This window comes from Cibotium barometz, chromosome 24 (genome assembly GCF_041138505.1).
Source record: "Cibotium barometz isolate CiBa-2024 chromosome 24, ASM4113850v1, whole genome shotgun sequence".
Lineage (NCBI taxonomy): Eukaryota > Viridiplantae > Streptophyta > Polypodiopsida > Cyatheales > Cibotiaceae > Cibotium > Cibotium barometz.
This window is the reverse complement of record NC_141069.1, coordinates 1,892,441-1,916,856: the sequence shown is the minus strand read 5'-3', so window position 1 is coordinate 1,916,856 and position 24,416 is coordinate 1,892,441. Positions and strand designations below refer to the sequence as shown.

Here is a 24,416-nt window from a genome sequence, read left to right as displayed (position 1 = left end):
ATTATTTCATAACTTAGGCTATGGAGGTTGTAATGGAATTTGAACTCTGTGGGGACCAGGGTTCACTTCTTTACTTAGACCCTCATATACCTCAACTTTGGGAAGCCGTTTTAAGTTTTGTATCATTCTTACTTATCAAGTTCACAAGTGGAAATCACATGACAAGCTTGCAATGGAGGGAGAATCAATTTTTAGGGTTTATACCTATTGCCAATGACTTGAGAGAATGGTCTTCTTATGTGTAGAGCCAACCTAGCTCTACTAAAAGCAAGTGTTGTTTGTGTGGTTGTCAATGAAGTTCAAATCTCCATTTTTTGCTAACTACAAATTTTAGAATGAATACTTCTTTTAATTAAGTAATACAAATGCAATTTCCCTTGAATTCAAAAAGTAGAAGTGCATCATTATATTGCATCATTACATGATCCTATTAAGCCACTTCATCTTCCTCTCCACCAACTTACAACGTGGATGCCACAATGTCTTGGCCTGTGTGGTATACTTTAGCTAGCACCCCTTCTCCACCAACTTACTCAAATGACTTGTGTTGACAATAGAAGGACCAAGGTGCACACCTCAGTAACCCTTTGTTAAAGTCCTCAAATTCCTATTGATTATTTTTAAAATCCCAGCTAGTTTATTTTGTAACTCCCTTCTTATATAGATCCTATACGAATAATGACCTTAGACACTAGAGCCCTTTTGTGATACGCACTCCCACAAATCTTTGATTAGTTCAATAGTGTAGCAAGAAATGAAACACTAAAATATAATGATGGTTACATGGGAGAATAGAATAGCTTATACTTTGAATCTATAATAAGCATGTGCCACACTTGGCTATGTATACATAATCTATAGCCAATGGAAATAATTTAGAGTGATTTACAATGTTAATTGATACAATACAATATATGACTAGCCCAAAAACCACCATGGATAAGCTCCTAATAGGCATTGATTCTCAATGTTGTGTGCCCATCATCTTCTTGTCTAAGTAACATCATTGCACTTAGTTTTGGCATCCTCCAACCTAAGATATGGTATGTCAAATTCATCTCATAGCTATATGGAAACTTGACGTGCACCCAATGATAGTGATGACCACAAGTAATTGCCAAGATGACACTTCAGTAGGACACACTTAAAGGGAAGAGACACACAGTACACATTAATGAGGAATAAGAACATCTACATTCATATTAACTAATTTCCCCTTTGGCAATCCCAAGGTTGCTCGTTTATACAAGTGGTCCAACCACCATGAGTAGGTGCACCGTTTTTGGGCCCTAACGTGCCTACCACTAAATGTGGAGCGTGATTCAAGTGTGACCTTCCAAGATTGCCAATATTAAGGATGCACCACAAAACATGTAGCATGATTCCGATGCAACCTACCATGATTGGACATGCCACCCACTTGCTGCTAGTGTGCAAGTGACGGCCCTCCAATGTAAGAGATAGACCTTTGGTAAATGCCATGGAGTGCACGTAGCCAACGAAGAGCTTGGTTATAGGTAGGTACTTCCATCAGTGAATCACTAGCTTTGAGTGCTAGTGTCACTTATCATTTTTGGGTTGAGGGGAGCCAAGTTCACACACACACATGCACAGAGCTTGAGAGATAAGACAACAAGAGAGCTGGAACATTTCTTTTATATAAGAGATGTGAGAAGTGAAGTACAATATGCTCTAGGATACTCAAGTACCACCACCTAAGAGAGTGGTCACATGGGGAAAAAAACTCTTCCTAACAAGAAGGTAAAAATTTCTTGTGTGTGTAAGAGCCCATTCACACCAGAATGACCCCGAGGTATACTAAACAAGTATAACAAACCCCCTAGAGTGAATGATGTGAGCATATCAATCCCAAACGATAGTAAGCCTAAAGCCTTGCGGAAGACTTGAAACTTTTCCCTTGGAAGAGATTTCATAAACAGATTTGTCACATTGTCTTGTGTAGACACGTACATCATGTCGACCTCTCCAACATGGAGCCTTTCCTCCCTAACATAATGATAATGCACCTCAATGTGCTTTGTGCGAGCATGAAAAATCAGATTCCTCACAACTACCATTACACTCTAGCTATCAGTGTAGAAGGAGTGGAGGAATGTTGCCCCACACGTAGCCATACACATTCAACTATAGCTATAATGATGCCCTATACTCAGCCTCACAACTAGACATGGCCACAATAGGCTATTTCTTGCTGAGCCATGATATGCATGATTCACCAAGGATCAAACAATTACCACTAGTGGTGGACACTCTTGTAACAACCAGCCCAATCACTATGTTTCTTCATGGTGAATCCCTTGCTTTTGGGAATACCCCTTTGCAACTAGCCTTGTCAACACTACCATCTAATTTGCATTTAAACTTATAAACCCACTTAGTGAATATGGCACACTTACTTTACGGGCAAGTCACATAACTCCCAAGTGCCATTTATATGAATGGAATTGATTTTCGATTGCATGGCAACCATCCAATCCTCACTTTTTAAAGCATCTTTAAAATAAACAGGCTCCTCATTGCATGATGCAGGTATGAGTGCCTGATTAACAAAGTAGCCCTGAGCATGGCAAGTAGCTAATCTTGTTCTTCAAATAGAGGAATGGACAATTTGTTGTCCCACAAAGTGTCTACTAGTAGCCATTTTGGGGCTGCTTTGGCCACCCTTATAGCCGCTTATTCTTCGACTACATCATCAACATATGCCTGATCAATGGGTTGAAACTTAGGCTTACGATTCTAGGGTGTTCTAGCCTCGATAGGTTGATTCACATGGTTAGAATCTGGTGCACCATTTTGGAATAAAGGCAACAAAGAATCAAACACATTCTCCGGACCCACAATGGGTTGTGATTTACGTTCTGACAAGGGTTTTACTGAGTATTCAACAAATACCACATCTCGATAACTATTATCTTACCCATCACAAGCTGATACAAATGTTACTGTTTACTTTCAAAACTATATTCCATAAATATGCATTTCATGGCCTTGTCTTAAAGCTTATGTCAATGTTGTGATGGCAAAAGAGCATATGCTAAACAACCAAACACACACATATGATTTACCATTGGCTTCCTTCCATTCCAAGCCTCATATAGTGTCACAATATTCAAAGCTTTGGTGGGGCACCTATTCAAAACATAAGCTATACACATGATTGCCTCCATCCAAAATTTATGAGGTAGACTCTTGCCTTTAACCATCCAATGTGTCATCTCCATAAGAGACCTATTTTTATGTTTAGCCACATCATTTTTTAAAGGTGTGTATGGCACAGTACATTGGCGTATAATACTCCTCTCTTTCAAGAATGCATTGAACTCATGTGACATGTACTCCCCCCTTGATCTGTGTGAAGCATCAGAAGCTTATGATCGCTAAAATTTTAGCCATGGCCAAGAAAACTTTAAATCATGCAGAAACCTCTTATTTGTTCTTCAATGTGAGTACACTTAAGTGTGGCATGTAACATCATTAATGAAGGTAACAAAATATAGATAGCCCTCGGTCGATAGATGGAATCTACATAAGGTTGCATACATCACTATAGACAAGCTAAAATTTGTGGGCAGCCCCCATCAATCCATCCTTGGAAAATGAGGCGTGTTGCATTTTTCCAAGCACACATCCTTCACACACATGTTTGATAGGCACTTTAATTTGATGGCAAGTCACACACCATGTCATGCCTTTTGAGGTGAAGTAAACTGTTGAAGTTCAGATGACCAAAAAAAGTATGCCATAACTCTGTGACGATCATAACTACAATGTCAACTAACAAAGCATCTTCTAATGCACTCCTCTCATAAACATCCAACTTATATAAGCCATGACATAATGTACTAGTAATGAGTGACATCCCCTTCATGATGATCATGTACTATGCATTTATCATCCATAAACTGAACAACAAAGCTTACATATAAAATTGTCCCAAAACCGAAATGAGGTTTTTCTTAATGTCAAGTGCACATAAAACATCCTTGAGGGTAACAACATCTCCATTCATTGCACAATAAGAAGAATTGGACCAATGCCTTTGATGGCATATGAAGCATTGTTGGCACACACGATAGTGCCCCCCTTAGGTGCATCCTGTAAAGAGACAAGCAACCCTTTGCATGAGGTAATGTGCTTAGAAGGACCACTATCAAAGTACCAAACATATTTGGATTCTGTCAATTGAGATGCATTCCATGTGCATTCAAGGATTATAAGCATATGTGACACAAATGCCCAATCAGATCGAGCTATGTTTGCTAAGTCTTCCTTCATCTCGCAGCACCTAATGTGCTATATGCGAACTACATGTTGTTTTTATTCTTTTCCTTTTCGCTTTCAATGTATTTCTGTGACATTCTTCAATGAGGTGTCCAGGCTTCCCACAATAGTTACACCGCTTCTTCTTCTTCTTCTTCTTGTCCTCATCGAGTTAGTGGACACCCTTAGACTTGGCGAGATGATGGCTTTTGTGACTTGCCCTTACCTTTATGTGAGAGGCAGCAAGAGCCTGATCTCGCGAAAGTATGCGTAATCGATTTACGGGACTATTTCTCATGTAACAATAAGGACACCAACTCATCAGAGGATTACAAGTTAGCATTGCCCTTGGCATTCAAACAGAAGGTAATGGCAAAGTTATTTAAGGAATTCGAAACTCACCCCAAGAACTGTGCATACAAGCGAACTAGTGAGAATGATCTCGTCTGTGTTTGCCAGTTGCTCCTTGAGGTAGATCCTTGTGATGTAAGCATCAACTTAATCACTCTTTGTCATGTGCTCCGTCTCTAACAATTTTATAAGATAAGCAGTATGCACCTCAGTGCACACCTGATACAACAAAGCAAGTACATCCCATGCATGTTTTATCAACACTTTTGTGCTAAAGAGAGAGAAGAGACACTTTTTGGACAGTTTCGTTCCAAGAGAGAGAAGAGACACTTTTTGGTAAAAGAGAGAGAAGGGATACTTTTGTTGAGGAGAGAGAAAGGGGAAGCATGCAAGTTGGCAAAGCCCTCTATTGAAGGGGAACACGCTTATCGTAGAGAGAGGAGGGGAATGTGGAAGATATGTGTGCCGATGTGAGAGAGGTGTACATATGTCAAAGAGAGAGAATAGGGGTTGTCAAGGAGAGAGAAGGAGGGAGGTGTAGATAATGGGACCACCAAGAAAGTGGTCCTCTATCAAGGAGAGAGAAGGGGGAGGTGTGGATAGTGGGTCCACCGAGAGAGTGGCTGTTGTTAGTTAGGCATTGGGCACACCAAAGGGTCCAGGTAATTGTGTTATGTTGAGATGGTGGGGCAAGGAGAAAGAAGAAGGAAGAGGATAAAGGGGGTGCGTGTGGGTCTAAGAGAGAGCCACTCTCTCTCTCTCTCTCAAGAAGATATTGTCAAGGAGAGAGAAAAGGGAAGTGGTGAGGAGAGGAAATAAATAAATAAAGTAAGCAAGAAAAAAAAGAGTGCCATTGGGATGGGGTATGCGCAAGTAACAATGGGAGAAAGGGAGGCAAAATATCTCAAAGAGATAGATGGAGGCTGTCAAGGAGAGAGAAGGGGGAGGTGTGGATAATAGGACTACGAAGAGAGTGGCTAGTTATTTCGAGCACTACGCACACCAAAGGGGACCATGTAATTGTGTGGCTCTAATGTGTTGAGATGGTGGTGCGGAGAAAGAAGAAGGAAGAGGATAAAGGGGGTGCATGTGGGTCTAAAAGAGCGCTTCTCTCTTGAGAATATATTATCAAGGAGAGAGAAGAGGAAAGTGTTGAGAGGAAATAAATAAAGCCCAAAAAAAAAGTGCCAATGGGATGGGGTATGTGCAAGTAACAAGGGGAGAAAGGGAGGCAAAATATAAAGTGGGTGAAGAGAGGATGGAAGAAAGAAGACGTGCCTCTCCCTACTGCCCGCTGAGGGATGATATTCAGGTGGGAAGATTTTTTCCTTCTTCTGTATTTTCTATTCTCTTGTTTTGTGCACAAATCATATGCAAACTCTAACAAATGCAAATAATGTTTCCTATTGTTTTGTCATTCCCCATCACAAGTTCTCAACATATCCTGCAAGACCTACTTAACTCTCTAACTTTAACCAACCACCTATTGTTTTGACATTCCCCGTCATAAGTTCTTAACATATCCTCCAATACCTAGTTAACTCTCTAGGTTTAACAAATCTCTATCTAGCACAATGGACTGGGGCAAGATATATAATCAAAACACCTAGTAATAAATAATTGACCACTTGTGGATCTTCCACTTTGTTTGTCAAATGAGAAAAACATGCCTTTTTTTACAATCGATCCACTATCACAAAGAGAGCATTATATCCGTTCCTTGTCTTTGTGTTAATTTCACAATAAAATCCATGGAAATACTTTGACATATCCTTCTCAAGTAGGCAATGAATTCAATAATATGGGTGACTTCACATACTCAATTTTTTTCATCTAACCTTGAAAACAATGTGTCACATAATGATTAGCATGTTTCTTTAATTATGGTCACTAGGATAAAGGTTTAATGAGATCAATAGATTTCTAACTATCTTCACATTTTTACATCACTAATGCCCTCAAATCTCTTGAGTCTAAAATGTATACCTTGCCATTCCTCTTTATTATTCCATTCACAATCATAAATCTGTGTTTACCTGATGATGAATCAGGTAAACATGGAGCTGACTCCTTAATCAACTTTCTAACCTTATTTTATAATGATTGAGCATATGAATTGGTCCTTTGAGCTTCATGTACTCATTAAATGATCTCATTATTGACCATACTAAAACACATTTAATACATTATTTGATATAACACATCAGCAACACATTATCCTTTCCACACCAATATACAAGATTTCCAAGTGAAATTCTTGCATCTTACTTGTGATGACCTCTTAGTAGAAATAATTTACTGTATCATGATCTCTGTATACCTTAAACTCACAGCTCGATATGAGTAATGCCTCCACACCTTAAGTGAATGTATTACTGCATACAACTCAAGGTCATGCAATTGTAGGAAATAGGCTGCTAGCCAAAGTTCATCACCACAAAAGTGTGTCAAAAATTAGTTCCATGAATCTTAATCTTCAAATCCCATAGAAGACCTATGGGCTTCGTGGTGACTCCATCATCTAGTTTCACAATCAACGACGTGATGTGATCCATAGGAGGTTTTCCCCATTTTTCCCAACATTATGTGGTAATAATGCTCACTCCTGCCCTTGCACTTGAAGTTCATCAAAAGTTAGGGGCAGTGTTGCGTTGAGTTCATCTCCTTCAAAATACTATCCTAACTTGTTCACCTAGACCATAAGAATGCTGATATTTCCACCTAGTTCTACTTTCTTGCCCTTAGTTCAAATGTTTTGTTTCTAGAAAAGATACTTCTATGTTTGCGAGAAGATACATACACATACATACATACATACATACATACATACATACATACATACATACATATATATATATATATATATATATATATATAGGCTCACAATATAGTACCCCTTGTCGCGCAACTCAATGGCATTGAACCCAGGTCCTCTTGCAATGGGACCCAACCGTTCTACCAACTCATCTACGCGCCCGTGGGCTAGAAAAGAGACTTCTCTTAAGTAAAATAAAATGATACATTGGGAGATCTCATAGGAAGACTAGGAGATCTCAAATCAAAAGGTAAGAAGTCAACCAATCGGGGGCACTATGCTGCCATCATAAAAGCCCAGTAAGAGTGGAGGAGAAGAAAATACAATGGTTCCACTCTCTCATAGGTCTGGTGCATTTTGTTTGTATGGCTCTACAATATTCCTATAATGTGGGCCTAGGTGGCCTAAAGAGTGTAAACAATGTTACTCCATATACTATAAATACGATGGGTGTCATAAACATGAATACCCTTGACTTGTCTTCCAGATATGCCACACTGTGATATTGGCAATAATCTCCTTGGTGTTGTCAATACTTAGCGGAGGTGGTGTCTTTCGGAACTTGGGGATACCTTGAAGTAAACATCTTTGAGCTATGCCCCTACAGACAAGCATAACATGATTTTATCCCCTACCCTTAACTAGAATGCTTGGGTACCCTTATCCTCTTGATTGCTTGCACCTGTGCATTGTCAACATACTTTGAAAGAATGTGTGTCCTTTCATTCACGTATAAACATCTTGAAGAGCTTGAATGAAGATGGACACTGCAACCCATATTATTTCTGCAACATGTCTTCTTCGTATGCGTGTCTTTCTCAAGTTCATATAAATAGTTTATAGAGCTCGAACGAGCATGAACATCAAGCCTATGATTAGATTCGACGTGAGAAATCGATGACAAAGATCTTACAGTCCATCGCAAGGTAGATAATTTCAAATTCATTACCACATTTGAATCTGAGTTACACATCATTCCATCAAGTTATAGGATTTTCGTGCTCGTTTGTGCGAGTGAAGTTTTTAAAAAAACCATACATAAAGTATGGCGTGGAGTTGGCATATAGAAGAACGTGCCCTTCCCTCATTTCTCAAATAGCATTTTCAATATCAAAACTGGACCAAAACACCTTCAGTGTTAAAGGCGGCCATTAGTCCTACGTATTGATTCATGATACAAAACTCATTTTCAAATGTGGTAATGAACTTGTAATTTTCTAATTTGAGGTACTTCTGAATCCCCATCAAACATAAGAACAACTACAAGCTCATCAATCACAGATGTTAGTCTAGGGTTTCTTCCAAGTATGCTTTCAAATTCATGTTCATTCGAGCATTTCAAATATGCTCTACAACTACACGAAGTATGCTACCCAAGCACTCACACAAAACACAATAAAAGAAGTAAAAAAAAAAATCTTGTTTTGCAAGCTTCAGAGCATGGAGTGCGCTTGGTTTTCATGATGATGATGATGGTGTGTGTGTGTGTGTGTGTGTGTGTGTGTGTGAGAGAGAGAGAGAGAGAGAGAGAGAGAGAGAGAGAGAGAGAGAGAGAAAGTTATATTAACTTCTTCAAAAGGCCAAAATGACCTATGAGACCAAAAGGTTACTTTATATCCATGAGGTACATCATCCTAGTGGGTACAAAATAGTAATAAAGAAAGATAACAAAAATCTAGAACTATAAAGTCTAATCTAGGTACATGAGTATAGAGCTCTCATTTCACCCTAATACATTCCTCATGGGCCGTTTATAAGAATATGGCACAGCGGAAACAGATACAGCAAGAGAAAGTACACTAGACAATGCAATAGAGAGAATGGAGAGCATTTTAAAATTTTGATTATACCAAACAAGAGATAGGTACAATATGATGGTGCTATCCACATGTGCGCTCTAGTGTAGAGCTTAGATGGAGATCTAGATAGACTCTGGATGGAGGGTGTTTTGAGAGTATAGGGAATATATGCTCACAAGCATTGGATACCTTTGCTTGTGCCAACTATATCCATTTATAGTGCTACAGGTAGTGCGATGGTGGACACGTCCAATATGTGGGTGGCTACGCTGCATTGACACAGATCACTGCCCGCATATTCATAACAACGCGTCCCCACCGACCACTGCCCACTAATGATGAACTTAGTTCCCAAGGGAATATTCCCTATACCATTTTGGGCCGAGGCTAACGCTCGTACCCCTCATCATCTCCTAACCATCAATGGTCACAAACTACAACCTCTTCCACCATTTACGCTAGGGTTCCCACTAAAGATATGTGCACCAATGGCTTCTCCTCATAATGGGGGTTGTACAAATGTGCACTACACATCAATGTGAGATACATGCTAAGAGGAGGGCATTGAACATATACTAACACCGCTGTGACATGGTGCTCAAGGTGGTAAAACTGAGCTGGCACGAGAAGATCCTGCGATGATGGGAGATGATGGCCCAAGTCCTCCTGTGGGGTGGCGTGGCCGTGGGCGAGGGCCATGGGATCTGGGGCGTTGAGCTCTGCATAACTCAATGGCTCTTCTGTCGAGTGTCACAACTCTCGGTCAAGCTCTTGCACTAGCCTGTGGTCCGGGTATGATGGGTGGATCGGCCCTCAGATTACTGGTATGGAAGAAGTTGGTGAGAGCTCTTTGTGCTAGTCCTTGAGCAAGTACAATTGATATGGATCTCACTAAGGACTCCCTGTCTATGGAGCTCTAGAAGAAAAAGTCCCATGCATCTTTGATCATCCCAGGAAGTCCATGATCCTGGAAAGTGGTCCAAACCCATCTCGGAAGAGGCAATGGAACCTCCCTCGAATCTCATAGTATAGAGGGCATCGGCATATGTAATGATCCTTTGTCTTAAGCTCTGTGTGACAGAGCTGGCATATCCTGTCCTTTGGTGCTACCGGCCTAGGCCAATATCTGGCAGTCTCCACTCTTAGTAGCTGGTGGGATGAGTTGTGGATTTGGTCGATCACACATCTCACCCCAAAGAGTAGGTGTATGTCCATGTAGTATCATGGGCGGATGATGAACCCATCCTCCTCTGTCAGGCATAGGAGGCGATCTCTGTAGAAGGCCATCTTCGTCCCCAGTGGATGACTAGGTGAACTTCATGTCCTTTGAGTATCCAGTTTGACAATGTCCTTCTTGATAACCATGTTCCACTCCATGCGGCTAAGAGCAAATGACGGGGCCTCTTTGTTGTACTGGAAAGGGGGGAGTGCCTCCATCTACATACCGTGCATGCCAAACCAAGTGCCTACCTCTGCATACTAGCACTTTGTATTTCCCCCTCAAGTGTCAGTTGTCTTGAGGACTCCAGAGCTAGTCGGGGGTCTCTATCGAGTGGAAGCTCCCATAGCATGTGCCAGTATATCATTGTCTGGAATAGAGCCTCTGTCACTATCGGTGTAGCCGCCATCTCTACCCGCACAATCTCATGTGTGGTGCTGATGGCTTACTCCTAATCATGTGTGAAATCATCGCTACTAGGGGCCTCTCTATCGGCTTTCACCCATCATATATCTCCTCTGTATCTATCTCGGCCGGCTCTCTCCTCTGTCTCCTCCTACGGTATAAGCTAGGACCCCAGATGGGGGCACCATACAATAGTGCAGGTGTAACTGGAGTATAAAATAGCCAAAGCTTCATCATCGGCTCCTAAAATTGTATCTGTGAGCATTGCCTCTCTAGCGAGCCAAGGGCTGCATATCCCCTCATCAATCTAGCTTCGGCTGCCTTCCGCATTCGAGAACTGAGGTCTAGCAAAAGTGATCCCCAAGTATACATATGAGGTAACATACTCCCACAGGCTCTCCACTGTATGTAAACTGTACTGCATATCTACGTATCCACTGTGAGGAGGTGTTAAAGATCATGACCTTAGTCTTCCAAGGTTCATAGCAGTGAGGTCCGATCCTCGTAAAAGGCTTGTAATGCATCCAAATGCCTCTGCGACCCCTTTGGTGAATAAAAAATAAGAACAATATCATCTGCATACAAGAGGATCGGTATCAGGACTCCTGCCAAATGTGCTCCTGGTCCTCCCCGTCTGTCTATGTAATCTGAGATCTCGTCAATGTATAGATCAAATAGAGCAAGAGACAAGGGGCAACCCTACTTCACCTAGATAGTGTTGTGTATGATCTTAGAGTCACCTCCTGGAGCCCGTACTTTGCCTGTGATTGACTGACTCATAGAGTGTAATGATCCCCAAAGCATCTCTGTTGGCACTCCCATATCCTGCAGACTCCTCAATCAGTCTGGCCCATGGGATAGTATCAAAAGCTTTGCGGAAATCCACAAAGCATCAGTATATCCAATGCCCGTGAGCTCTCCCCTCCTTAATGACTCCCTTCGTGTAAAGATATGATCCAGTGTGGAGTGCCCTCTCCTAAAGCCTGCCTGCCCCGGTGCTATGAGTCTCTACTCCTTGGACCATCTACTAAGCTCATGCTCCAAAATTGAACCATAAATCTTGGCCAAGGTGTGACTAATCATGATAGTCCTGTAGTTGTTGGGGTCCATGGGGTCACCTGCTTTCAAGATAGGTACAATAGTATTCGATGATGATGACCAGCTGTGCTACTAGCGAGGAAGCCCTCACATAAAGTCATGTTAAACATGTGAACCAATAAAGGGGCTAGCGTGTCCCTAGCATGGGAGAAATGCTCAATGAGGTTCCATCATGATCATGTCCTCTCCCAGTCTGCATCCTGTCAATAGCATCTCTCACCATGCTGGGGTGAAAGAAGGAAGAATGGGGGAGAGGCGGCTGCTCGGGGGCATGGTAGAGAGAGGTGGCATAGGTGTGCCAAGTGCTTGGGTGAAGTAATCGGAGTCGGAAGGCGATGATCCTGGAAGATCCTCCAGGCCTCCTTACTGTCCGTTCCAAGAAATAGCTGGTATAGCTCCTACTCAAGCCTGGCTAGGTAGGCTCTCTTCTTTCTCCGTGTGAGACGTCAAAAGATCACTCGTGCGCCTGCTAGGTGAGTGGTGGATCCTAGTGCCATCTCCGGATGTAGACAGGCCCGAGTATCATGACATTCCTTGTCATACTACCAGGTATTTTGTGGGATAGTCCCTCCTAGTGATGTAGGGGTGGCTCTGGAGTGCGAGAAGGCGGCTGCAGAGAGCAGACGTATGGAGGGTGGCTGAGAGGTGTGTGGTAAGCTCATCAAGTGGGATGTGGGGGTCGAGGTCGGAGCATAGACGTGATCAGAATAGATGAAAGAGGTCTCTCTAGTGGAGTGGTATCTCAAACGGTGATGGGGCAAAGCAGGTTGGTTGGATGGTGTATGCATGGTCGGCTGCAACACCGATGGGGCGAAGCGAGATGGTAAACTCCGGAATGAGTGGGATCAGAGAGAGGGATCCCATTAGATAGTCCACTGTACTGGCTCCACGTTCGACGGGGTAGGAGGTGAAGGAGTTGGATCTAGGCCATCTAGCCAAGCCATTATAAATGGCTAGCCTATGAGCCCCGCCGAGGGCTGAGATACTCTCCATAGTCTGTGCGGGCTGTTGTATCCTATGATGTCCACTCCGGATCTGTATCCACCATGTCAATCTCCTAGTACATGGGATCATCTATCTCAAAGAAGGGTACTTGCGCACCTGCAGTGCAGGCATTGAAGTCTCTAGCCAGGGGGATGTCCCCTAGACTGGAAAACTTCATAATGTCATCATGAAGGGGCAGGTACGGGGACTCTCCATGGGTGGCATATTTAGAAGTGGAAGGTGCAAAGTAGCACACTGCAAGGTAGATGTCTTGGGCCCTCTCTGTCTGGATGCTCACCCACAAAAACCGTGCGGCCTTAGCCCATCCAACCACCTATATCACATGTTGAAGCTCCTCAATGTATAGTAAAGCGACCCCTCTCGACCCCCGGGTACCCCCTACTATGCGTGGGTGTGGGCGGTGAATAGAATCCCAATCCGTATCCTCTCACCTCTAGAAGCCGACTCCCCTGGCTGATGTGTCTCTGTGTATAAGACCAAGTCTCTCCCTCTAAATGTCTCCTCGAATAGACCTGCATCTGTCCTCAAGGCACCATTGCAGTTCCAAACCGCAATCTCTAGCTTGGTCTCATAGGTCTCCCACCGTCATTGGGAACGTTGCTCGGTGATGATCACCCTCCCATCTCTATACACTGCCCATTTCCCTGCCTTCCATGCATCCAAGATGCGTAGCACGCACTCCGCCACCTATGCTAGTATGAGATCGTCTTCGAGGTAAGTCTTTTCTCCTTTTAGTGCCTGCCTTTTGGTAAGGAATGCTTGCCTTGCCTCCAACCCCGCAAACTTGAGGATGAGTACGCATTCCTTGGTGGTGTCTTTGCCCACTCTCCACGCCTCAACGAAGGGGTATCAGGGATTTCCAGCTTTCTACATAGTGCTATGGCGTCCTCTTTCAACGAGGCTCCTTCCTTCTATCCCACCACTCTCACATTCTCAATGCCCTAATCTTCCTTCTTTTCTCCTCTTCGAGTGTGTCATTGATGATGTTTGGGGATGATAGTGGGTTCTGTTGCTTCTTGGCAACCTCAATCTAGCTGCCCCCCTCTTCCACTTGTTTCTGTGGTCTTCTTAATCACCTCAGCCGGCCGATGTGGTTGCCTCGTTTGCCTTCTTCTCCTCTTGTTCCTAGATGGTGTATTCAGCTCATCATTGAGGGATATTTGAATTTCTCCTTCCTCGAATTGAGTACGTGCCCTCAAGGTCTCGTTTTCCACTTTAAGGGTGGTGACTTGGGCCTCCGACTCCGTGATTAGTGAGGTGTGGTGGGTGGTTTTTGCGTCCAACATTTGGACCATTTCCTCTTGCATCTTGCTTAACATGTCTTCCTTCCACCTATCCATCTCCTCTTGCATGGAGGCACACAACAAGGTCATCACTATCCTTGTTCTCCTCGAGCTTCTTTTGTAGGTGCTCAATGTCTGTATCTTGCATTTTGCATACTTCTCTCATGGTGGTTAGGCATGTTTTGATATGGGGGTCGCCGATCTTCTATGTGCTCACCCAAATGGAGCTGTATTTCTTCTCCTTCTCACCTCTAGTCCTTGTTGTGCTGGCGAGCTGTCCATGTTGGACTGAAGGGGTCCCCCTTCTAGTACTGATTTTGGTCCTCAGCTGGTGGCTCCCATAGGTGGCCAGCTGTAAGTGGGGAGGCAAGTAGTAGCAAATAGGATTTTGTTGTTGCCTTGGGGGCTTGAGCAAGGATGAGTGGGAAAAGGGACAAGGGCGAAGAGAGAAAGATGCAGGTAGCGAAGAGCAAGAAAGATGTAGTGGGTGGGGAAAGGGGGGTGAAGAGAGAGAAAGATGCAGGCAGTGAAGAGCAAGAAAGATGTAGCGGGTGGGGAAAGAGGGGCAAAGAGAGAGAAGGGTGGGTGGGGAAAGGGGGGCAAAGAGAGAGAAAGATGCAGGCAGCGAAGAGCAAGAAAGATGCAGTGGGTGGGAAAAGGGGGGCGAAGAGAGAGAAAGATGCAGGCAACAAAGAGCAAGAAAGATGCAGTGGGTGGGAAAAGGGGGGCGAAGAGAGAGAAAGATGCAGGCAACGAAGAGCAAGAAAGATGCAGCGGGTGGGTGTGTACGCAGTGTCTGGCTTGTACTTATGAGAGAGAGAGAGAGAAAGAAAGAAAGAAAGATTTTATTAACGTCTTCCAAGAGAGAGAGAGAGAGAGAGAGAGAGAGAGAGAGAGAGAGAGAGAGAGAGAGAGAGAGAGAGAGAGAGAGAGAGAGAGAGAGAGAACCTTCTTGCGTTAATGCGCCAAGACATCTTGTGCATGAGGTAGTTGGGGATTCTCAAGCATATACAAGCTTGCAAAAGAGGTAGCTTCTTCTGGATGACTAGCAGTACATGCGGTCCACAACACAAAATTAGCCTTTGAGAGCTTTTCAAGAAGTTTATGTGCATCTACCATGGTTGCACAACTCAATAAGTGTCATGGCCATGGATGGATCTTCATTAAAGGTCATTGCATCCAGAGAGTGGCCCTCATGCTACATCTGTCAAAAAAAGTTTAGCGCATCCCGACCATGCCCCTTTCCAAGACTACAGTGACAAGCCAAGGAAAGTATGATGCCTAATTAAAGACCACCTATGATTTAGCAAAAAGCCTACCCATGGGCATTGTGTAGGAGGCTATTAGAAGCACAAGGTGTCTACAAATATTTAGGTTTCGAAGTCAAGAAAATTCCCATCACAAGCCTCTACAACTATGCCATAAACACCAAACCAAAGATGGAGTGGAGGCCAAAAGCCATCAACCTTGCCCATGTGCAATGGCCTTACCCATCCCTATTCCCATTAAAGAAGAACCCCAAAGAGATCCATGCATACACTTTTGCGGCACCGTTTGGGTGACAGGGTTCAAAAAGCTCACAACCCCCCCACAACGCATGTGTGCCACATCGCAACATCAACTCACTAGGCTGGAACTAGAAAGACAAAGCTCAATCAAGTGCACAACAGCAAAGTCGGCAACAATGATGTCAAGGCTTTCGTCTTGGATGGACAAGTGACTCTCCACCTTCGTTGAGCCGAAACCTTGAAACCTAGTTGTACACATGTAACATAGCATTTCCTTTTAATTTTACATAAACATATGCTCAATAATGATTAAAAACTTGAAACTCAAAACAAAAATAAAATTTTAAAACATGCACATGCACCTACGTGCACATAGCACATACATACCTCTACACATGGTAACATACACACATACATGCACACACACACATCCCTCCTCTGAAACCCAGCCCCCCTTCCCTCCTATGAAAAATTGCTCCCCATAGGCCCTTTAAATTTCCTCCTCTTAATTTTCGAAACACCCTCTTCCTTGGAGAAAATTTTCACACATACATATCTTAAAAAACATAATAATAACAATAGAGTTGTGTGTGCCATCTTGCAATGTAGGCCCATATTGCCATGTGGCATCAAGTGCCATGTCACCCCAAAAAAAGCTTTTGAAATTTTTTTTTTGATTACTTCATTTTAGAGGGGAGAGAGAGAGAGAGAGAGCTTCACCAAGAAGAACCCAGCAAAAGCGCAAGAATCAATCGAGCTGCGTATCTCCCTCCAAGGCACAAAATATTCCTACAACCATGCTAAAATCGGTAGAGATGCCTCAGAGGTCAATGCAAAGCTACATATGCCAAGGTCTGCATTATTCGGCAATCAAAAACTTCACCTCTTGGCCACGCAAGCTTTGTAATGCTTGACTTCTTTTTGGCACCATTCCCCTCCCTCGGAGAAAATGTCCACACACACACACACACACACACATTTTGAAAATAAATTATTAATAACAATAGGGTTGCATGTGTCACAAGCCTAAGATGTCACGCAAAAAAAAAAAAAAGCTTTTGGAAAAAAAATTTACTTGATTTTAGAGGGGGGGGGGGAGGCAAATCATTCCATGGTGGTCTTGACGCTCATTTCACCACTCACAAGGTGTGGACCACTTCTACACCAACTAGCGAATTTTGAAGTGTCCCAACCATTTCCACAACAAAAGAAGATCTCACATGAAGAACTTCTACATCACCTATATCTTTCATGTCACCCCGACAAGCTGCCTTCCACTATGACTACCACCAATATGTCCTGCATCCAGTTGCGGATCGTTCTCAAACCATACCACTTAACTTTGCATGCCAACTTCATGGTGTATCCTAGACCATCCACGCCTTTTCACCCCGGAAGCAACTTCACTAGCGACTTGGGTGACATGAGGATGCGGTCACCATTAGGAAGGGGGCACATATAAAGGTCACTTGAAATTCCTCGAATCGCATATTTCAGATCCACAATTGATGGATTTTGGGCTGACCTTGTTATGTTGGCCTTCCCTTGATATTACCTCCCCTTTGGGGTCATGCAATGAGTTGATTGATGATATGTATGGCAGTTTGCAGCCATGTGATCTCACAAGCAGTCATCATCTTTGGAGAACATACATTCTCTCATAGATGATGTGATCTTCTACACTCACGCATGTATGGCAGTTTGCAGCCATGTGATCTCACAAGCAGTCATCATCTTTGGAGAACATACATTCTCTCATAGATGATGTGATCTTCTACACTCACACATGGGTTACTAGATATTATGCATAGCTCTACCATACGGTTTCGAGGTCGAAACCTATGGATGGGGATGGTTTGAAACATGGTTTCCATGAGGCATACTTCATGTATATGTGTGAGGTATTCTCGATAAGTATTTTGACACTCTCTGTTGTGAGAGGCATTGGTCTTCCCCTTCTGGTTGCAAAGCAAATAGGTCCTCGATTCAATAAATAAAATATCTTCAGAAAATTGCTCCATGTGCTGCAGTATTTACAACTTGCAACATCCTTGCATTCATGTAATCGAATTGCATCAGGGTGGAGAATCATTACGAGTCTCATGGATTTATCACATCATGCTCACCACATACTACACCAGGGTTTAACGCGGTTCCTAGTATTAAGACTAAGAGATTGAGGCATGCATGGTGAGCTAGGACAAAAGTGGTGGAGGAACCTCCTTGATGGAACTTTGGGCCTTCACATAAAATTTGGCATCGCAATGTCCTTGATGCAGGCGATCAGGAGGCCACATAGGAGCATTGGGCAGATCACACACGTGTGTCTACATGGGAGACAAATGGTGTGACAGAAACCAAATGATAGAGAAACCCCTGGCACACTTTTTAGAGATGAGACACTTTCAGTTCTGAAGAGGCATGCCTCATTTCACATTTCGTACGTGGTAGTGAACTCTCAATGTTTGACTCAGAACTACAAATTGTAGCCAATCGGGCAAGAGCCCGCCTACAAGATAGATTTTTCTCAATCAAACCATAAATATTAGTCTGTGAGTGTATTCAATAACTTCGGAAAAAATGCAGCAAGAATGTACATACAAAAACAGAGCATAAGTTTCCTATTAACCGGTTCTTTCGCGGATGGTCAAAAGGGTCAGTCACCTCCATATGGAGGAGCAATTGTTAGAATATTTCTAGCCCTATCAAGGGTCAAAACAGAAGCAGCCTTTCGGTAGAGGTCTTGATTGGCACAAAAAATGAAAATGTTGTATATTCCTGTCAGTATGACAAGGATTATTACGTGATCCTTGTCCTTCAAAACCTGACTTTCAAAATGTATGAATATCATTGATACATACAGAAGCCTACATAGCTGATAAGCAAAGCTCCAAGGGAAGTTTTTCAAGATGTGGATTGCTTTGCCAAGCTTGAAAAGACTTGGCCCCTATGCTCGAAATTGTGGAACTCATCAAAACTGGCACAACCAGGACTCAACACTATGGCATCCCCTGCATTCATAAGACACCATGCCACACCAAAGTAGTCAAGCACTTTTCAAGCTGAAATTTCGATCATATGAGAGAGAGAGAGAGAGAGAGAGAGAGAGAGAGAGAGGGTGGCAGACCTTGTTGCACAAAACTTTTTGCAAGCTCTACAGCTTCCACCAAGCCCTTGCTCTGATTACATGGTATTGCCAAACCTTCCCCTTCCAGGTCTTTCTTTATCTGCTCTGCCGAAGCCCCAAACTATGCATCCACAATCACAAAATAAAATAATATTAAGCGTTGTAAAGCCACAATTGAAACACTTCTACCCATGGAGTGAAGCATGGACAGCAGAGGGAATAAACGGCCCTTGATAAGGATATCGACACCAACCGTAACAACAGCCCTGTGAGACCTCAATACGTGTGCAAGCTTGTTGAAACCAATATTCCCATCTTTGTCCAGTACCTGGGTAAAAATCAAATACATGAAAACATTCAATTTTGGGCAGTTGCTTGACGACAAACAGCTGCAGAAACCATCATGTGTCTAGTATTGTATCATTGGAATATACTGTGTTGCAAAACCTTGGCAAGTCCTCCAAGTAGCACTACAGCCCGTTGCTTGGTAAGGCCCTTCAGGCCTGTGTATGTAGCCTCAACATTAGTTGCCTTGCTGTCGTTAATCCAAAGCACATCATTCTCATCCCGCCATACTGCAGGAAGGACAATAATTAAAGTGCGTAATGTGCTTGATGGCAAGATAATCAACATACATTTGAATCAAGAGTAAATTGAAATCTTTTAATGCATTTGAGAATATTCACTTTTGACAGTTGGCACTATTATGTTGACCTCCCGGGGGCCTCATTTTTCAATAACATCTACTTATAACCTTTACATTTTACAAGAGAATTTTTTCTGGCTTTTAATGCATATCATGCATATGCATATTATGCATATGTATCTCCTTACAGTAGAGATGTTAAAAGTACTTATACTCACAAGAACTGATCAGCACGTGCTATGGGGGTTTCTGTGGAAGTGAGGTCCCTGCAGTGGACCTTGTTGACTGAATAGAATGACATTGGCATGGCTTGATAACAATTTCTAAACCAGAGAGGATAAATATACCAGAGCCAGATTGTTACCGATTTGCATGCGATGAGGGGGTGGTTTGAGCATTGGAAGTGCAGACTGAAGAGCATCTCCATTCAGCCCCATATCTACCCCTAGAGCTAGCAAGGCAGCAGTTCCAGCATTGTGGGCATTATGAACACCGGTGGTGTTCAAGGTGGTTAAATCCAACCGTGCCTCTTGTGACGTGGTGGGAACACGAATCATGGCATGAGTCCCGGTATCATTGAGCTTTCAAAGAAAAAAATCAATTAGATTCTAAACAATGCTAACTTATAACCCTTGACTGTTTTCCATTTCCATATTAGAAGTTAATGGTGACATACAAATTTACTCACTTGTAAGATACCTGGACACCTGGAAGGTCTCCGAGCCAAGCTCTGGTGCCGTGACCACCTGACTGTGCAGCCAATTCTCTCAAAAGCATGTCATCTGTCATCGTCCATTTCATAAAAGAAAGCTTCAATATCTGACATGATTAATAAAAGTATTCCATTCAAGAGTATCTAAGGTCATATCCAGGTAATCAACAATCATTTAAGGCTGATGCAATTGCCGTTTTCACAATGATTCAGATTTTGACAACACTTGGCAAGAGAAAACTGAAGAGGTGTTTACTTGCAGGAATGACTGCTAGCTGAAAAGGATTCATGTGTGAGAAAACCCGACACTTGCATGCTCCATACTCTTTAAGTGTCTTGTGCCTTTCTAGATGATCTGGGGTAAGATTAAGCACCACCGCAACCTACACATGTATCAAGAACCCCACCTTAAAAAAATACAAACTCTAAAACTGTGTGGGCTAATCATGACACTAATAATTGCATGTGTGGAGTCAGGTAGTACCCTAGCAGTTCAGCTTTTACAAATTGAGACTACTCACAGATGGTCGAAAATTTTGGCCGCCAATCTCCATTTGATAACTGCTAACCTCAACAACAGCTACCTGCTAAGAATACGCAAGAACAATCTGGACCTCATGTATACTTTTCAAGACAAAATGAAAAAAAATCAAGCGGGGAAGGTCAAGTTGACCTCGTCACTAAAAACAACTAATTTTTTCAAGTGATTGCATTACTTGAAAAGGGGCCTTTTGTGCAGGAGACTCCACACAGTGTAATGCAGCATCCGACAGAGGTACACCTAAGTTCCCCCCCATAAAACATGGTATCCCAGCTTGCTCCATTATCTGTTGAGACAGATTTTTGATATCAGATGAAGATTGCCAAATGTCATCTGGTTGGGACTCAAATAATGTTAGAATCAAAAGAATACCTGTCCAGTAAAATTCGTGACAGTAGATTTGCCATTGGTACCCGTAATTGCAATAACCTTGACTTCTTTCGGAAGCTTTTCTGATGCAAATTCCAACTCTGATACAACAGGGTGGCCCTGCACAACTTGATTTAATCTCCCTGTGTTTCATTCTGGTAGCGCGCTTCAAAGCATGCTTGTAAGTATTTTTTAAGTGACATTTCAAAAGTGAGTCTTCGATAGATCCAAAAGTGCATTATAATACCATTTGTATCAAATGTTGGAGATTGTAGCTCTTTAAAGTGACCCCTGGAGATACCACAACTCTCTGGGCATCATGCAAGTGCTGTTGATCATATACTCCAAGCTCCAACAGTAACTGAGAATTTCTCTGACAAGAGAGCCTGGGATCCTCCTGCACAGAAGTTGATTCAGATTTTACCAGCATTTGCTCTCTAGATTACTATGGTAAGAATAATGAATAAACTCTTCATGCTTTCAACTAACAACAGTACCATGGCAGGTTTAGACCAAAGCTATGGGAAATGCGAAAATGGAAACAACATTTCTGAGGGGCCAAACTGGGTTGGGGGGGGGCGGGGGGGAGCGGGGCGGGCATCAAGAAGGCAGGTACAAGCTGGGAGAAGCACGAGAGAAAGGGGAAAGGAAGTAGAAAGAAAACTAAACAGGGAAGAAAGCAAGATAATGGAAGGGGGGGGGAGAGGGGGCAGCCAAAGAAATTCAACACACGCTTGAAGATTTTTCTCATACAGATTTTTCTGAACTTCAACAATCAAAAAGCTATAGCTGAAGAAAGAGTAACAAGCTAAGACCATGGTGCATGTGGTATTGGATATCATTGAATTCAGGACAGTGCAACAGAAAAGCAGAAGCTGTCACCAATTGGCGGACCATTTGGTCCATCTCCAGATTTGTGTCTCGTTCACTTGAGGCCACGCCGGTGTCTCATGTGAAGGGGCCAATATTTTTTTTTGCATAACATGGACGGGAGCCAGACAAGTGCCACCCATGTATGACCTGGACTGTGTTCTATCCATGGGATTGTCACGCCATGGAAGAGCCAGTATTTGTGCCATGTCTTGCCTATGGGACTGTTACTCCATAGGGAAGCTCGTGCCTAGATCTGTGTCTTACCTATGGGACTGTCACTCCATAGAAAGACCGAGATTTATACTTTCTGTCGTGCCATTATTGTGCCCAACAGGAATGTTTAGTACTTGCTCCATGAACGGGAGATATGTCCATGACATTGTTTGCACATGCATGCATGTTTGCATGCTTGGAACTGTCTTCGCGTGACTTGTATTCTTGTGTTTGCCTGTTTGACGTGCCACTTACTGAGCAGGGATGCCTGCCAGTGAGTCGTGAAGTTTGCTCTGCCTTCTGATGAGTTTTGTTGCGTGTGAACAGGTGGTAAGTGTATTGCATTTGTTTATTTTATAGCATTATTTCTAACCTTTGTTTTTATACGGCTGTAGGTTCACACTCATTAATGAGTGGGCAGCCTCCCCAATATCTCTTGGTGCCCTTGGTAGGGTGGGCACCCACACATGGGCCATGGTGGGGAGGGAAGCCCTCCCTTAATCATGTGTGTGGGGGTGGGTGCATGGCCACCTACCCACCCCACCCCCCCCTTGGGAACTTTGGAACTGGCCGCCTCCATGCAAATAAGGTAGGCCGGCCAGTTGTTTGACGTGTGCCCCCTCCATCGTTCAGGCGTGATCCTTCTCTTGCATATAGGCGGCTATGCATGGCCACCCTCTCTCATCTTGCCGGCTGGCGACTGCAACGAGATGACTGTGCACAGGCGGTTGCGCACAGGTTCTTCTTTCCTCCCTTGCTTTGCAGGCGGCTACACACAGGGGGCTGCGAAGTCTTCTTTCTCTCTTGCTTTGTAGGCGGCTGCACACAGGACTTCACTCCCTTGCCTTGCAGGCGGCTGCATACAGGCTTCACAACAGGCAAATATTACTTCCCATACTATTGGGCAGCTGCTGGCTCTCCATCCCCTATCTCTCAAGCTAGCAACAGCAGCAATAATAAAGACTTCTCCTTTCATATGTGGGTGCCTAGTACTACTGAAGGCCATATTCATTATTTTACAAGGTAAGTGGATTGAGATTCAAGCGAAGGTCTTTGGTGTAAATCTTACAAGGGATACTCTCTGCTGCTAACACCCGTTCGGTGCCGGCGGGTAGTCCAAGCTTTTGGAGAACCACGGTCCATGGGTGCCGAGATCGGGAGAGCCAGGCGTTAGAACGGGAGCGCTTGTTTGTGTGTGGTCCTGGAACACCAGTGGGGCGCTCTCTGCGGATTCCACTGAAGGCACAGGACCGTAGAGATTAGACTTCTTCAAGTGGATCGCTCTCCTTCGAACGTCTACTTCAAGTCTCTTGTTTGGTAACTGTATTCATCTCAGTTGTACATGGACATCATTTGGTTCATTGAACCCATGGAGCATTGTATCACTTAAATACTCCCAATAATATATCATATACTGAGGGGGGGGGGGGGGGGGGGGGGGATCGGCCCGTTCCGGCCCCAGTGCTGGTGTCCATTGATCATCATTTCATTTCAGTTTTCAGTTGTTATTGAGTTGTCCATTCATATTGTGATATTTAAGTTGTGCTATTTACGCGTGTGGGTGTCCAATGGAGTCTATTCCCACTTGACAGGATCAGTTTCATTGGTATCAGAGCACGGTTATTTCCCTCTTCTTAGTGGGGAAACGAACCTGTGTATTGGACACCACGCTTCTAGCACACTTAACACAATGGACAGCCAAGGCAACCCTTTGGAAGTGCCTAATTCGAGGGGCCCATCAAGTGCCTCGCGTGGTTCTGATGCTTTATAGGGAAGGCACAAGCCCCTTGAGAGGGTGAATGATAGTGATTCGAGGGGACAACCGTCTCGTGGAAAGACAGTTATGCAAGAAGAAGAGTCTAATGCAATGAGGGCTGAATTGGAGCATATGAGAAAGCTTTTGCACGCACAAGAGCAAGAGCTGAAATTTTTACATGAAGATCCCCATGTGCAAAGTGCCATTGAAGCAAGGAAAGCCGATGCAATGGTGGACATGACTTTTGAGTCCGTGGCACGAGAAGTGGGCAAGAAGCAAGGGAGTTGGCACTTTCCTACCTCCTCCGCAAAGGTGACATCAAACAGAGGGAAGATGGAGAGCTGAAATTCAGAAATCCACCTCGCTTGAAGCATGGAGATCCCACATCTCAAAGGTTGAGGTCATTTATGCAAAG

General features: G+C 43.5%; 1 protein-coding gene across 3 annotated transcripts in view; it reads right to left on the bottom strand.

The window, feature by feature from the left end:
• Positions 1-18,285: 18,285 nt before the first annotated feature.
• The window catches only part of LOC147624791 (uncharacterized), a 71,142-nt gene continuing 65,011 nt past the window's right edge, over positions 18,286-24,416 (bottom strand). The window contains exons 4-14 of one of the 3 annotated variants that reach the window (XR_015268849.1): positions 21,407-21,556; positions 21,163-21,279; positions 20,966-21,076; positions 20,771-20,836; positions 20,506-20,632; positions 20,237-20,319; positions 19,902-20,118; positions 19,326-19,466; positions 19,145-19,219; positions 18,892-19,012; positions 18,286-18,775 (exon numbers count right to left, since the gene is read on the bottom strand). Coding sequence is in view for 2 of the 3 variants with exons in the window: in XM_086818013.1 (XP_086674139.1) it covers positions 18,669-18,775; positions 18,892-19,012; positions 19,145-19,219; positions 19,339-19,466; positions 19,902-20,118; positions 20,237-20,319; positions 20,506-20,632; positions 20,771-20,836; positions 20,966-21,076; positions 21,163-21,279; positions 21,407-21,556 (1,302 nt within the window). In the remaining variant the exon portion in view is untranslated. The remainder of the gene's footprint in view (positions 18,776-18,891; positions 19,013-19,144; positions 19,220-19,325; positions 19,467-19,901; positions 20,119-20,236; positions 20,320-20,505; positions 20,633-20,770; positions 20,837-20,965; positions 21,077-21,162; positions 21,280-21,406; positions 21,557-24,416) is intronic. The other 2 variants (XM_086818013.1, XM_086818014.1) reach the window with 2 other exon arrangements.